The following is a 14,457-nucleotide window of genomic DNA, read 5'->3' on the forward strand; positions in this document are numbered from 1 at the left end:
AAACAAGAGCTCGGCAGATTGAAAGAGGATAATTCAAGCTTTCCCTACAGCTGCAATGTTGGTGAGTTTATCGTTGTTTGATACAAGCAGATCGCAAAAGCAACAATGGATGTTTTGCAACTCTAGATTCATCTCATTGTAACAAAATAAAATCTAGAGTTGAAAATGGCTGATCTCTCCCAATGGTAACTTCAATACAGCATGTAATTGTGGACAGACTCTTATCCAACGAGAACAACACTAGCTATCTAGCTATAGGCTATATCTCATATTGTGTTTATAGCAGACTCCTCACTCAAACGTGCACTTGCAGTTTGCTTTGGCAACTCCAAAACAAACTCCACATGCCCAAACATTGTATTTACCTGCCATAGTGTCGACCCCTTACCCCTGTGTGGGATCGCTGGTTAGACTGGCATAGTGTCAACCCCTCCCTTACCCCTGTGTGGGATCACTGGTTAGACTGGCATAGTGTTGACCCCTTACCCCTGTGTGGGAGTACTGGTTAGACTGGCATAGTGTCGACCCCTTACCCCTGTGTGGGATCACTGGTTAGACTGGCATAGTGTCAACCCCCTTACCCCTGTGTGGGATCACTGGTTAGACTGGCATAGTGTCGACCCCTTACCCCTGTGTGGGATCACTGGTTAGACTGGCATAGTGTCAACCCCCTTACCCCTGTGTGGGATCACTGGTTAGACTGGCATAGTGTCGTCCCCTTAACCCTGTTTGGGATCACTGGTTAGACTGGCATAGTGTCGTCCCCTTAACCCTGTGTGGGATCGCTGGTTAGACTGGCATAGTGTCGACCCCTTACCCCTGTGTGGGATCACTGGTTAGACTGGCATAGTGTCGTCCCCTTAACCCTGTGTGGGATCACTGGTTAGACTGGCATAGTGTCGACCCCTTACCCCTGTGTGGGATCACTGGTTAGACTGGCATAGTGTCGACCCCTTACCCCTGTGTGGGATCGCTGGTTAGACTGGCATATAGTGTCGACCCCTTACCCCTGTGTGGGATCAGATCGCTGGTTAGACTGGCATAGTGTCAACAACTTACCCCTGTGTGGAGACAATAAAACATACTCTCTCCCCATGCCTTCATGGTGGAGACAATAAAACATACTCTCTCCCCATGCCTTCATGGTGGAGACAATAAAACATACTCTCTCCCCATGCCTTCGGCCTGGTGGAGACAATAAAACATACTCTCTCCCCATACCTTCAGCCTGGTGGAGACCACAAAACATATTCTCTTCCCATGCCTTCGGCCTGGTGGAGACAATAAAACATACTCTCTCCCTGTGCCTTCAGCCTGGTGGAGACAATAAAACATACTCTCTCCCCATGCCTTCGGCCTGGTGGAGACAATAAAACATATTCTCTTCCCATGCCTTCAGCCTGGTGGAGACAATAAAACATACTCTCTCCCCATGCCTTCAGCCTGGTGGAGACAATAAAACATACTCTCTCCCCATGCCTTCGGCCTGGTGGAGACAATAAAACATACTCTCTCCCCATGCCTTCGGCCTGGTGGAGACAATAAAACATACTCTCTCCCCATGCCTTCGGCCTGGTGGAGACAGTAAAACATACTCTCTCCCCATGCCTTCGGCCTGGTGGAGACAACAAAACATATTCTATCCCCATGCCTTCGGCCTGGTGGAGACAATAAAACATATCTCAGAGCAGGCAGATGGTGGTAAGATAGGGTAGGTTGCCAGGTTCTCTCAGAGCAGGCAGATCAGACTCTTTCCCTCTCCGATCTCCTCCTGGACCTTGTCGCTGGAAGTGGCGATCTCGGCCTGAGGCGAGAAGACGAGAAGCAGAAAAAAATATATATTTTATGTTATTGTTTTGATACAGATTTAATGTTTGTTTGTCCATAAACAAACTTTAAACATGCTGTTGACACACAGGGCTGTATTTTGCGTGTCTTAAGTACCAGGTCTTATTCCCTAACTTGAGTAAACTAAAGACCTGGAGACGTGATCAATGCTCTTTGGCCACTCAGAATAGCCAAAGAGCATTGATCACGTCTCCAGGTCTTTAGTTTGTCCAAAATTAAGTAATTAATTAAAATGTAACTTGTTGCTATAAAGCAACGCTATAGGTCTTAGAGGGTTAAGAAACCGACCGACCGTGCCGTTACATACCTGCGCTGAGAAGACTGCGCAGACGAAGGTGAGCGCGGCGCAGCCGGCTGCAGCGTAGAAGGCCCAGCCCATGGAGCACAGCCCCGCGCGGTACGGCGCCGCGTCCGTACCACAGTACAGCCGTACGCGGTCCGAACCCCAGCCCGCCGGATACAGAACCAGACCCACCATGAGGAACAGACCTGTGGAGGAAACACGGAGGCATTTAGCAGGGGGTCCCCCAGGGGGTCCCAGGGGGTCCCAGGGGTCCCTGAGGTCCCTGGGGGTCCCTGAGGGTCTCTGAGGGTCCCAGGGGTTCCTGAGGGTCCCAGCGGTCCCTGAGGGTCCCAGGGGGTCTACGGACCCCCATTTAATGGCTTTTTTCTTTTTTTTTACATAATAGGTCGACTAGTCAACTAGTAAGTCAGACAGACAGACAGACAACTCTGTGACAGTGGAAGTAGGTCACGAGTGGAACAGGAAATGACCTCGTATGGCGGTCTCTCTCTCTTCTACAGACACAGGACGCTGTTCCTGGGGGGGAGGGGGATTCCCCGTGTGTGTGTGTGTGTGTGTGTGTGTGTGTGTGGACCTCATGGCTACCTCTTCCTGTTGTTGTATACCTTGTTTCACACACACACGCACGCGCACACACACACACACACACACACACACACACACACACACACACACACACACACACACACACACACACACACACACACACACACCAGGTGTGTGTATGGAATTGTGTATTATCTTTCTTATAATATTATTACGTAAATATTATCCAACGACATCAACATGCTTTAGTTTTGGGTCTGAGAAGCTAAATGTCATCATGGTGGAAAAGGGGTTGAAACCCTAAACCACTAACCCTAACCTAACACTAACACTAACCCTAAACACTAACACTAAACCACTAACCCTAACCTAACCTAACACTAACCCTAAACACTAACACTAAACCACTTCACTACTACTACTACACAACCCTTCACTGACATCATGAAATTAAATGTAATAAAAACCTAAAAGCATAATTCCAGAACCCTCTCCTCCCCCTCCTCCCCCTCCTCCCCATTGAACAAGGAAATGAAAAGTGGGTCACAGATTCTTTCCACATGTTTCTGCAGAACCCCCCACCCCCCTCCGCACGCATGCACGCACACACACACACACACACACACACAAACACGCACGCACGCACGTGCACACACACACACACACACACACACACACACACACTCCCACCATCCCCCAACTCAAGTACGATAGAGTAGACAACCTTGCATAGACCACTTTCACTTGTGTGACATAATATAGTGTTCTTTTTCTATGTATATATTTCTACTTTTACATTTTAATCAGAAAACATACATTAACCACTTAACGCTATATTCATTTCGGCCATTTGAAAGAAAGACTACATGTCTGTCTGTCTGTCTGTCTGTCTGTCTGTCTGTCTGTCTGTCTGTCTTAATCTTAACTCTCATTTGTATCACTGTCAGACAGACAGACAGACAGACAGTCTGTCTGTCTGAGAGTGATACAAATGAGAGTTAAGATTTTACAATATAAATTGGGGGTCCCAGAGATAGGAATGCCATTAAATGGGGGTCCGTAGAACTAATGCATGACAAACTGGGGGTCCTTGAAATGAAAAGGGGTTGAGAATCACTGCTAGAGCCTTGACATGGAACCAGTGTAAACTCTGTGTCTGCAGGGGGGGGGGGGGGGGGGGGGGGGGGGGGTCAATAGAGCGGCGCAGTCCCTCCCCCTTTCAGAACAACGAACGGCCCAGGAAATGAAAACGCAATGCATTTCCCCCTCGGCAGTTTTTATTTAATTTATTTAAAGACCTTTTAAGCGTCGCACGAAGACAACTCTTGTCGTGACAAATCATGACAACACACACAATATTTCGGGCCAAACAAAGAATTAGAGAGTAGAAAAAAACGTCAGGTTTATACAACACTTTTTTTGTTGTTTTTCTTCTTTGTAATTATTTGTTTGGTCCAAAATATTCTGTGTGTTGTCGTGATTTGTCACGACAAGAGTTGGCTTCGTGCGACGCTTAAAAGGTCTTTAAATAAATTAAATAAGAACTGCCGATGGGGAAATGCATTGCGTTTTCATTTCGTTGTTCTGAAAGGGGGAGGGACTGCTCCGCTCTATAGGGTGTCTTACCGGCCACGGCCTGCAGGAGGCCACACACGTTGAAGAGGCTCTTCTTCATGACGCTCTGGAAGCAGGAAGTGAAGACGGAGACGGTCGCCACGGCGACCAGCATCACGATGCCCAGGCAGAGGAAGATGGCCGCCGCCTGCCAGAAGCCGCTGGCCATGTCGGCGAAGTGCACGGCGTAGGGCCCGCACAGCACGCCCCCGGCCCCGCCCCCGCCGGGGCGCAGGTGGTGCGACGGCAGCTTTACGCAGCGGCCGTACAGACCCAGCGTGGGCCGGTAGGCCTCGCCCGCTGCAGTACCTGGGGAACACATTAGACGTTACACCACCTCCACCTGTTGACAGGGGGAACACATTAGACGTTACACCACATCCACCTGTTGACAGGGGGAACACATTAGACGTTACACCACATCCACCTGTTGACAGGGGGAACACATTAGACGTTACGCCACCTCCACCTGTTGACAGGGGGAACACATTAGACGTTACACCACCTCCACCTGTTGACAGGGGGAACACATTAGACGTTACACCACATCCACCTGTTGACAGGGGGAACACATTAGACGTTACGCCACCTCCACCTGTTGACAGGGGGAACACATTAGACGTTACACCACCTCCACCTGTTGACAGGGGGAACACATTAGACGTTACACCACATCCACCTGTTGACAGGGGGAACACGTTAGACGTTACACCACCTCCACCTGTTGACAGGGGGAACACATTAGACGTTACACCACCTCCACCTGTTGACAGGGGGAACACATTAGACGTTACACCACCTCCACCTGTTGACAGGGGGAACACATTAGACGTTACACCACCTCCACCTGTTGACAGGGGGAACACATTAGACGTTACACCACCTCCACCTGTTGACAGGGGGAACACATTAGACGTTACACCACCTCCACCTGTTGACAGGGGGAACACATTAGACGTTACACCACTTGTTGACAGTTGTTCCCCCCTACCAGCTTTAGCGTGGTGGGCGGAGCCTTACCGTGGTGGGCGGGGCCGATCAGGACGGCGTCAGGGGTCCGCGGGAAGCCCACCAGCCAATCGGTGCTCAGGAAGGCGATGACCTCGCCCAGCGCCGCCACGATGCTCAGAAGAGTCCACAGCATGGAGCGGCACGTCACGATCACGTGACACATGGTGGACCGCACGATGTTTCTGAGGACCGCACGATGTTTCTGACCACCGCACGATGTCCTGTCGACCTACAGTGGTGGAAAAAGTACTCTGTGTCTCATAGGAGGGTTGTGTGCGGTTCAGAAACCAGTCTGTGTCATAGGAGGGCTGTGGGCAGTTCAGAAACCAGTCTGTGTCTCATAGGAGGGCTGTGGGCGGTTCAGAAACCAGTCTGTGTCTCATAGGAGGGCTGTGGGCGGTTCAGAAACCAGCCTGTGTCTCATAGGAGGGCTGTGGGCGGTTCAGAAACCAGTCTGTGTCTCATAGGAGGGTTGTGTGCGGTTCAGAAACCAGTCTCTGTCTCATAGGAGGGTTGTGTGCGGTTCAGAAACCAGTCTGTGTCTCATAGGAGGGTTGTGTGCGGTTCAGAAACCAGTCTGTGTCATAGGAGTGCTGTGGGCAGTTCAGAAACCAGTATTTTAAACAATGATTTATTTTCGCATTGCAACATTTCAGGAATAGAAAGCCTGCAGTTTCTATAAGCTTGGATTCCCCATCGATGATGAGGGGAAAAAATCACACCTGTGTGAAGTGAGGGGCGCTCTAATCATCATACAGCATTATTCATGACGTAACATATTTAGCTCAGACACATGTTCTCAATTCATTGTCGATCTGAATTTAATGTTAGTGTTATGATAGGTCAAAATAGACCATTTACTCGTCCAAATCTGGCGCCCCTAGAAAATAGCAGGAATTCTACTTCTTATATTTGAAAATGTACGACGAATAAATTACCTTTCAGTTCCTTCCACCGCTGTTCACTGATCTCTCTCTCTCTCTCTCTCTCTCTCTCTCTCTCTGGGGGCGTGGCCGTCGTTGCTCTGTCCAATCGGCGCGTGGCGTGCCGGTCACATGGTAGTGCGGGGGGCGTGTCCTCCACCTGTAGTGGACGGTAAGAGACGACCTTTAACCCTTTAACCATCTGATCTACAAGCTCACAGTGTCAAAACCATCTGATCTACAAGCTCACAGTGATTATGTTGAAAGTGTGTGTGCGCAGCGTGCGTGCGTGCGTGCAATATAGTTGGTGGGCTATAGTGCCACCTATAGGTGGCGCTATAGCGCCCCTTAAGAAGTGATCTGTCCCTTTAAAGATTTTCAAAAGCATGTTCTCTCTGAATACTTTAAACTCAAGTAAGACATTTGACAGACCAACGTTGTGTGTGTGTGCGTGTGTGTGTGTGTGTGTGTGTGTGTGTGTGTGTGTGTGTGTGTGTGTGTGTGTGTGTGTGTGTGTGTGTGTGTGTGTGTGTGTGAGTGCGGTCAGACAGACAGAGTGCAACAGATTTATGAGTCCATTATCTACTCCCAAACCAACACACATACGCACGCACGCGAGCGCACACACACACACACACACACACACACACACACACACACACACACACACACACACACACACAGTCCCCTACACAAACAGTCCACAGATTGACCTCTTGACCCCGGGGGGGGGGGGGGGGGGGGGCGGGGGGGCTTTAGGAAGAGTGACATCATGGACTCTAAATGTGGTCCATTTGTACAGTACTCTCTCAAGACTTAAATTAACATTGATTTGTACAATATAAATATAAATAATAATAATAATATAAATGGGGGGGTCCCAGAGATAGAAATGCCATTAAATGGGCGTCTGTAGACGAATGCATGACAAAGGGACCCTTAGGGGTCTGTAGACGAATGCATCACAAAGGGACCCTTAGGGGTCTGTAGACTAATGCATCACAAAGGGACCCTTAGGGGTCTGTAGACTAATGCATCACAAAGGGACCCTTAGGGGTCTGTAGACGAATGCATGACAAAGGGACCCTTAGGGGTCTGTAGACTAATGCATCACAAAGGGACCCTTAGGGGTCTGTAGACTAATGCATGACAAAGGGACCCTTACGGGTCTGTGACTCTGAGAGTGTAACACATGGAACCAAATGGACCCTTACGGGTCTGTGACTGAGAGAGTGTAACACATGGAACCAAAGGGACCCTTACGGGTCTGTGACTCTGAGAGTGTAACACATGGAACCAAATGGACCCTTACGGGTCTGTGACTGAGAGAGTGTAACACATGGAACCAAATGGACCCTTACGGGTCTGTGACTGAGAGAGTGTAACACATGGAACCAAAGGGACCCTTACGGGTCTGTGACTCTGAGAGTGTAACAAATGGAACCAAAGGGACCCTTACAGGTCTGTGACTCTGAGAGTGTAACACATGGAACCAAAGGGACCCTTAGGGGTCTGTGACTCTGAGAGTGTAACACATGGAACCAAAGGGACCCTTACAGGTCTGTGACTCTGAGAGTGTAACACATGGAACCAAATGGACCCTTACGGGTCTGTGACTGAGAGAGTGTAACACATGGAACCAAAGGGACCCTTACGGGTCTGTGACTCTGAGAGTGTAACACATGGAACCAAATGGACCCTTACGGGTCTGTGACTGAGAGAGTGTAACACATGGAACCAAAGGGACCCTTACGGGTCTGTGACTCTGAGAGTGTAACACATGGAACCAAAGGGACCCTTACGGGTCTGTGACTCTGAGAGTGTAACACATGGAACCAAATGGACCCTTACGGGTCTGTGACTCTGAGAGTGTAACACATGGAACCAAATGGACCCTTAGGGGTCTGTGACTCTGAGAGTGTAACACATGGAACCAAATGGACCCTTACGGGTCTGTGACTCTGAGAGTGTAACACATGGAACCAAAGGGACCCTTACGGGTCTGTAACTAAGAGAGTGTAACACATGGAACCAAATGGACCCTTATGGGTCTGTAACTCTGAGAGTGTAACACATGGAACCAAAGGGACCCTTACGGGTCTGTGACTCTGAGAGTGTAACACATGGAACCAAATGGACCCTTACGGGTCTGTGACTGAGAGTGTAACACATGGAACCAAAGGGACCCTTAGGGGTCTGTGACTCTGAGAGTGTAACACATGGAACCAAATGGACCCTTACGGGTCTGTGACTGAGAGTGTAACACATGGAACCAAAGGGACCCTTACGGGTCTGTGACTGAGAGTGTAACACATGGAACCAAATGGACCCTTACGGGTCTGTGACTGAGAGTGTAACACATGGAACCAAATGGACCCTTACGGGTCTGTGACTCTGAGAGTGTAACACATGGAACCAAAGGGACCCTTAGGGGTCTGTGACTGAGAGTGTAACACATGCAGCCAAATGGACCCTTACGGGTCTGTGACTCTGAGAGTGTAACACATGGAACCAAATGGACCCTTACGGGTCTGTGACTGAGAGTGTAACACATGCAGCCAAATGGACCCTTACGGGTCTGTGACTGAGAGTGTAACACATGGAACCAAATGGACCCTTACGGGTCTGTGACTCTGAGAGTGTAACACATGGAACCAAATGGACCCTTACGGGTCTGTGACTGAGAGTGTAACACATGGAACCAAAGGGACCCTTAGGGGTCTGTGACTCTGAGTGTAACACATGGAACAAAATGGACCTGTAAGTATGAGAGTGTGCGCGACGTAACCAAATGGACCCTTATTGCGAGGTCCAATTGGTTACATTGTGCACCCTCTCAGAGTGAAACAGTAACTTTAACAGCATAGAGTTTAGTTATTTCAATTTTAAACAGTTTCCAACCTGCTCCCTCCATGCCTCCTCTGTGTCTGGGGTAGTGTATCTTTTAGTGGTGTAGTTTCCCTAGTGTAGTTTCCACACCTCCTGTCTGTCTGGGTAGTGTAGTTTTTAGTGGTGTAGTTTCCATGCCTCCTGCAGTGCTGTCAGCTCGCTGGTCTGTCCTCTACTGAGCCTCTACACACTGCGGCTCACTGGTCCCCTCCCTGTAGCCACGCCTCCCCATTGCCATTGGCTGCTCGCTCGCTGGCCACACCCCCCTGCACTGCAGAGCCAATTAGAGAAAGACAGAGGTATAGGACATTGAGGAGTCAGAAAACTGAGCGCTGTTCCTGCAGCCTGGATGGAGAGAGACAAGCTGGAGTTGGAAATACATTGTTTTCAACGAGGGCGGCGCAAATAAGAGCTATTTTAGGCAATGTGTGAAACTGTTTTAAAGTGTTGTACAGTGACAACTAAAGTGTCTGTAATGTTTATGTTGTACTATTACTACAAGACAATCTAAAATTAAGGGATTTCAGATCATTTAAGCTGGGCTGTTGCCCTGAGTCCCTGCAGAGTCACCCTGTTGCCCTGAGTCAGGACCATAGACTGTAAAAAATATGGACAAAGCGTTCCCCGGGTCTAACATGAACGTAAAATGAAGCCTGTCAGTCCTTGCAATGGAAGTCGCCATCTTTCTAGATCCGTTTGGGCCCAGCTGGCCATTGGCTGGCCCAGACAACGAGGCGGGACTTCCCCCCTTCTTCTCCGTTGGTTTTTATTTTGACTCGAGTGGGAGGGGAATCCCGTTCATAGACTGTAACGGTAGCCACGCCCCTCAGAACATGCGCGACTTTATGGTATTTTTTTTTATAAATGAGACCATAATTTTCCAAAAAGAATATTATGACATTAGAAATGAGACTTTAAACTAGTGACTGGAAGCAGAAAGTATTCATGACCATGTTTATTAAGGTAATACAGTCTAGGTGAAGTTGGGCCCAAATACATGGACTTCTATGGGGCTATGGGTTTTTTTGAGCCCAATGACAGCGCCACAACAGGCCATTATATGAACTTTAATTTCCTTAGTGGCTTCACAAAATATCTGTCTGACTGCCCCCCTGGTCAGGACACATAGTCACCCTGTTGCCCTGAGTCAGGACACATAGTCACCCTGTTGCCCTGAGTCAGGACACATAGTCACCCCGTTGCCCTGAGTCCCTGAAACTGGGTTAAAATAACATGTCTGTCTGTCTCTCTGTCTGTCTGTCTGTCTGTCTGCCTGCCTGCCTGCCTGCCTGCCTGCCTGCCTGCCTGCCTGCCTGCCTGCCTGCCTGCCTGCCTGCCTGCCGGCCTGCCGGCCTGCCTGCCTGCCTGGTAATAAGTTGTAATAAGTAATAAGTTGCCACCATCGTCCCACACAAGAGCTACTTCTGTCCCTGAAATGAGCAGCTTGGATCTGGGCGGTCCTAAACAGAGGACAGGAAGGACAGGAAGGACAGACGGAGGAAGTGGAGGTGTACGATGAAACACCTGGAACATCTGGAACCGCTGCTTGTTCTCAAATGTTTTCTTTTTGTTTGTTCGTTTTTTTTAGTTTTTTTTTAGCCCACGTCTAATTTCTCCTTTGGGACGTCCCTTCTGGAAATAACCTGAATTACATTGTTACTGTTCTGGCTCCAAAACTATGGAATGAACTTCCCATTGCAGTCAGAACTGCAGACTCACTCCCAATCTAAACTATTGAATGAACTTCCAATTGCAGTCAGAACTACAGACTCACTCCCAATCTAAACTATGGAATGAACTTCCCAATACAGTCAGAACTACAGACTCACTCCCAATCTAAACTATGGAATAAATACCTGGGCGCATGGGTCGACTCCACAGAGAAGGACCTTAAAGTGAGGAAAGCACTTGCCTGGAGAGCTCTTAATGGTATGACCAGTGTGTGGAAATCCACATGGAGTCTGTTCTCCTCTATAGAACATACCAGTGATGTTATTGTAGAAGTTTGTCTCTGTTCTGCTGCTGCTGGTAAGAACGGTTTGCTCCCCAGTGCCTGTGTGTCTAGTCCCTTCTCAGTGCCCCTGTGTCACCTTATAAATGGTCACCTTATAGAAGCTGTGCTTCTCAAGCCCGCCACCAAGTGGTCAAAAATAATACTGGAAATAATAATAATACAATGAATGCCTCTCTTCTAATGGCTCCTACACCCATTCATACACCGATGGCAGCGGAAACCATCCAAGGCACCAACCTGCACATCGGGAGCAATCAGGGGTTCAGTGTCTTGCTCAAGGACACTTCGACAGTAACTCTGGGGAGCCCGGGTTCGAACTGGCAACCTTGCGGTTCCCATCAAGGCACTCTACCGCTGAGCCACCGCCGCCGCCGGGTTAGGCACAATCAAGCAAACAAGGTCATCGTGACATGACCTCATAAAGTGGCTCTTAGCCGCGGTAGCACTTTACTCATAACATTAGCCGCGGTAGCACTTTACTCATAACATTAGCCGCCGTAGCACTTTACTCATAACATTAGCCGCCGTAGCACTTTACTCATAACATTAGCCGCGGTAGCACTTTACTCATAACATTAGCCGCGGTAGCACTTTACTCATAACATTAGCCGCCGTAGCACTTTACTCATAACATTAGCCGCGGAAGCACTTTACGGCGTTGCGGCCTTTCAGGGCTCAGGATGCACTCCCATTGGCTTAGGCGGCGTTTCAGAGTATGGGTTCAGAGACTCGGGGGAGCCAATCAGGACAAAGGTCCTCAAAACCAACCCCGAGAGAAAATAGGCCAGGCTCCGCCTGGAAAAAACATTTCCCAAATATGGATATTACTGATGACATCACTGATGTCACTGTAATGTCCATATTTGGGAAATGTTTTTGGTGCAACCTCTCCAAGGAACAGCAATGTCCCTGTTCACCTATGTGTCCGCCTATGCGTTGGTTAATGAGCACCAGTAGGGGCGCTGTTGTGCCCTGTGACATAATGTGGCAGACAAGTCTATGGACTTTTTGCTCACAGCGACTCGCCGTTACCGTCATAGAATGTCCTCGTATTTCTAGTTTATTGAAATAATGTCATGCACATGTGTCCAGTGCATAGCCTACTGCAGGCCTGGTAGACTACATTTAGAAGACATGTGTCCAGTGCATAGCCTACTGCAGGCCTGGTAGACTAGATTTAGAAGACATGTGTCCAGTGCATAGCCTACTGCAGGCCTGGTAGACTAGATTTAGAAGACATGTGTCCAGTGCATAGCCTACTGCAGGCCTGGTAGACTAGATCTAGAAGACATGTGTCCAGTGCATAGCCTACTGCAGGCCTGGTAGACTAGATCTAGAAGACATGTGTCCAGTGCATAGCCTACTGCAGACCTGGTAGACTAGATAAATATTTTCTTTCCCCGTCATGTTTTTTTAATATCAGAGAATATAATTATGTTCTGGAGGTATTTCTACAAGCGTATGACAATTGGCACAGTTTTCATAATGGCTACAACTGGCGCCCATCTTGAAAATTGCGGAACTCATTAGGAATTAAAGACCTACAAAGTACCTCAACTGCTCAAACGTCCCTCTAGCCAACGGGCCTGGCCTATGACCATATATGGAGCCATGTCAACCCGCGACTTGCATCATGACACGCGGGCTCTGGATGGCTATTAAAGGATATGGTCGCTAGCGCTGCGCTCACATTACCGTGTGCCAGCGCAGCGAACCTCCGTGCTAAGACTAAAGTCGCTAGTACGCTACTTCCAGACGTCAGTGTTTTCCGCAGCTCCATCATGGCAGCGAAGAGGAACCAGGAAACCCAGAGGAACCAGGAACCAGGGAAGAGGAACCAGGTAACCCGAAGGAGGCCGGTGGTCCCGGTCGACGGGGCAGACGCCACGACGTCTGCCGCCAAGCACGACGAACTACGGGACGACGACGACAGGGCCGAGTCCGACGACATGAGCGGCGGCGAACTCGAGGCCGACGAGCAGTGTAGCGTGGACCAGGACGAGGCCGAGGAGCAGCAGTCTAGCGTCGACCAGGAGCAGAGCGTCGACCAGGAGCAGCAGTCTAGCGTCGACCAGGAGCAGCAGTCTAGCGTCGACCAGGAGCAGCAGTCTAGCGTCGACCAGGAGCAGCAGTCTAGCGTCGACCAGGAGCAGCAGTCTAGTGTCGACCAGGAGCAGCAGTCTAGCGTCGACCAGGAGCAGCAGTCTAGTGTCGACCAGGAGCAGCAGTCTAGCGTCGACCAGGAGCAGCAGTCTAGCGTCGACCAGGAGCAGCAGTCTAGCGTCGACCAGGAGCAGCAGTCTAGTGTCGACCAGGAGCAGCAGTCTAGCGTCGACCAGGAGCAGCAGTCTAGCGTCGACCAGGAGCAGCAGTCTAGCGTCGACCAGGAGCAGCAGTCTAGCGTCGACCAGGAGCAGCAGTCTAGCGTCGACCAGGAGCAGCAGTCTAGCGTCGACCAGGAGCAGCAGTCTAGCGTCGACCAGGAGCAGCAGTCTAGCGTCGACCAGGAGCAGAGCGTCGACCAGGAGCAGCAGTCTAGCGTCGACCAGGAGCAGAGCGTCGACCAGGAGCAGCAGTCTAGCATCGACCAGGAGCAGCAGTCCAGCCTCGAACAGGAGCAGAAGTCTAGCATCGACCAGGAGCAGCGGTCTAGCCTCGACCAGGAGCAGCAGTCTAGTGTCGACCAGGAGCAGCAGTCTAGTGTCGACCAGGAGCAGAGCGTCGACCAGGAGCAGAGCGTCGACCAGGAGCAGCAGTCTAGTGTCGACCAGGAGCAGCAGTCTAGCGTCGACCAGGAGCAGAGCGTCGACCAGGAGCAGCAGTCTAGCATCGACCAGGAGCAGCAGTCCAGCCTCGAACAGGAGCAGAAGTCTAGCATCGACCAGGAGCAGCGGTCTAGCCTCGACCAGGAGCAGCAGTCTAGTGTCGACCAGGAGCAGCAGTCTAGTGTCGACCAGGAGCAGAGCGTCGACCAGGAGCAGAGCGTCGACCAGGAGCAGCAGTCTAGTGTCGACCAGGAGCAGCAGCCTAGCCTCGACCAGGAGCAGCAGCCTAGCGTCGACCAGGAGCAGCAGTCTAGCGTCGACCAGGAGCAGAGCGTCGACCAGGAGCAGCAGTCTAGCATCGACCAGGAGCAGAAGTCTAGCATCGACCAGGCCGAGGCAGACGAGCAGCAGAACCACAGCGTCTCGGATGAGACCGAACTGGGTGATCGGGAGGACAAGGCAGAGGCTGAAGAACAACAGGACGACAAAGCCGATGGGGAGGCCGATAAACAGGACGATGGGGAGGCCGATAAACATGACGAT

The 14,457-nt window shown here is 50.3% G+C and overlaps 1 protein-coding gene across 1 annotated transcript; it reads right to left on the bottom strand.

The window, feature by feature from the left end:
• Window positions 1-1,409: 1,409 nt before the first annotated feature.
• Window positions 1,410-9,291, bottom strand: lhfpl2a (LHFPL tetraspan subfamily member 2a). The gene is made up of 6 exons (XM_080766398.1): window positions 9,148-9,291; window positions 6,262-6,406; window positions 5,333-5,552; window positions 4,325-4,621; window positions 2,156-2,337; window positions 1,410-1,804 (listed from the first exon to the last, which is right to left on the bottom strand). Exons 3-6 carry the CDS (start codon window positions 5,484-5,486, stop codon window positions 1,730-1,732), a joined length of 708 nt encoding a protein of 235 aa, XP_080622524.1. The 5' UTR covers window positions 5,487-5,552; window positions 6,262-6,406; window positions 9,148-9,291; the 3' UTR covers window positions 1,410-1,729.
• Between the last annotated feature and the right edge of the window lie 5,166 nt (window positions 9,292-14,457).

This window comes from Protomyctophum bolini (genome assembly GCF_963924005.1).
Source record: "Protomyctophum bolini genome assembly, chromosome: 6".
Lineage (NCBI taxonomy): Eukaryota > Metazoa > Chordata > Actinopteri > Myctophiformes > Myctophidae > Protomyctophum > Protomyctophum bolini.

Excerpts from the sequence above, each read along its gene's own strand:
- lhfpl2a (XM_080766398.1), bottom strand. The coding sequence starts at position 5,486 with ATGTGTCACGTGATCGTGACGTGCCGCTCCATGCTGTGGACTCTTCTG. Across the intron at positions 4,622-5,332 it reads GATCGGCCCCGCCCACCACG|GTACTGCAGCGGGCGAGGCC; the intron begins GTAAGGCTCCGC and ends TGTGTTCCCCAG. Across the intron at positions 1,805-2,155 it reads GCGCAGTCTTCTCAGCGCAG|GCCGAGATCGCCACTTCCAG; the intron begins GTATGTAACGGC and ends TTCTCGCCTCAG.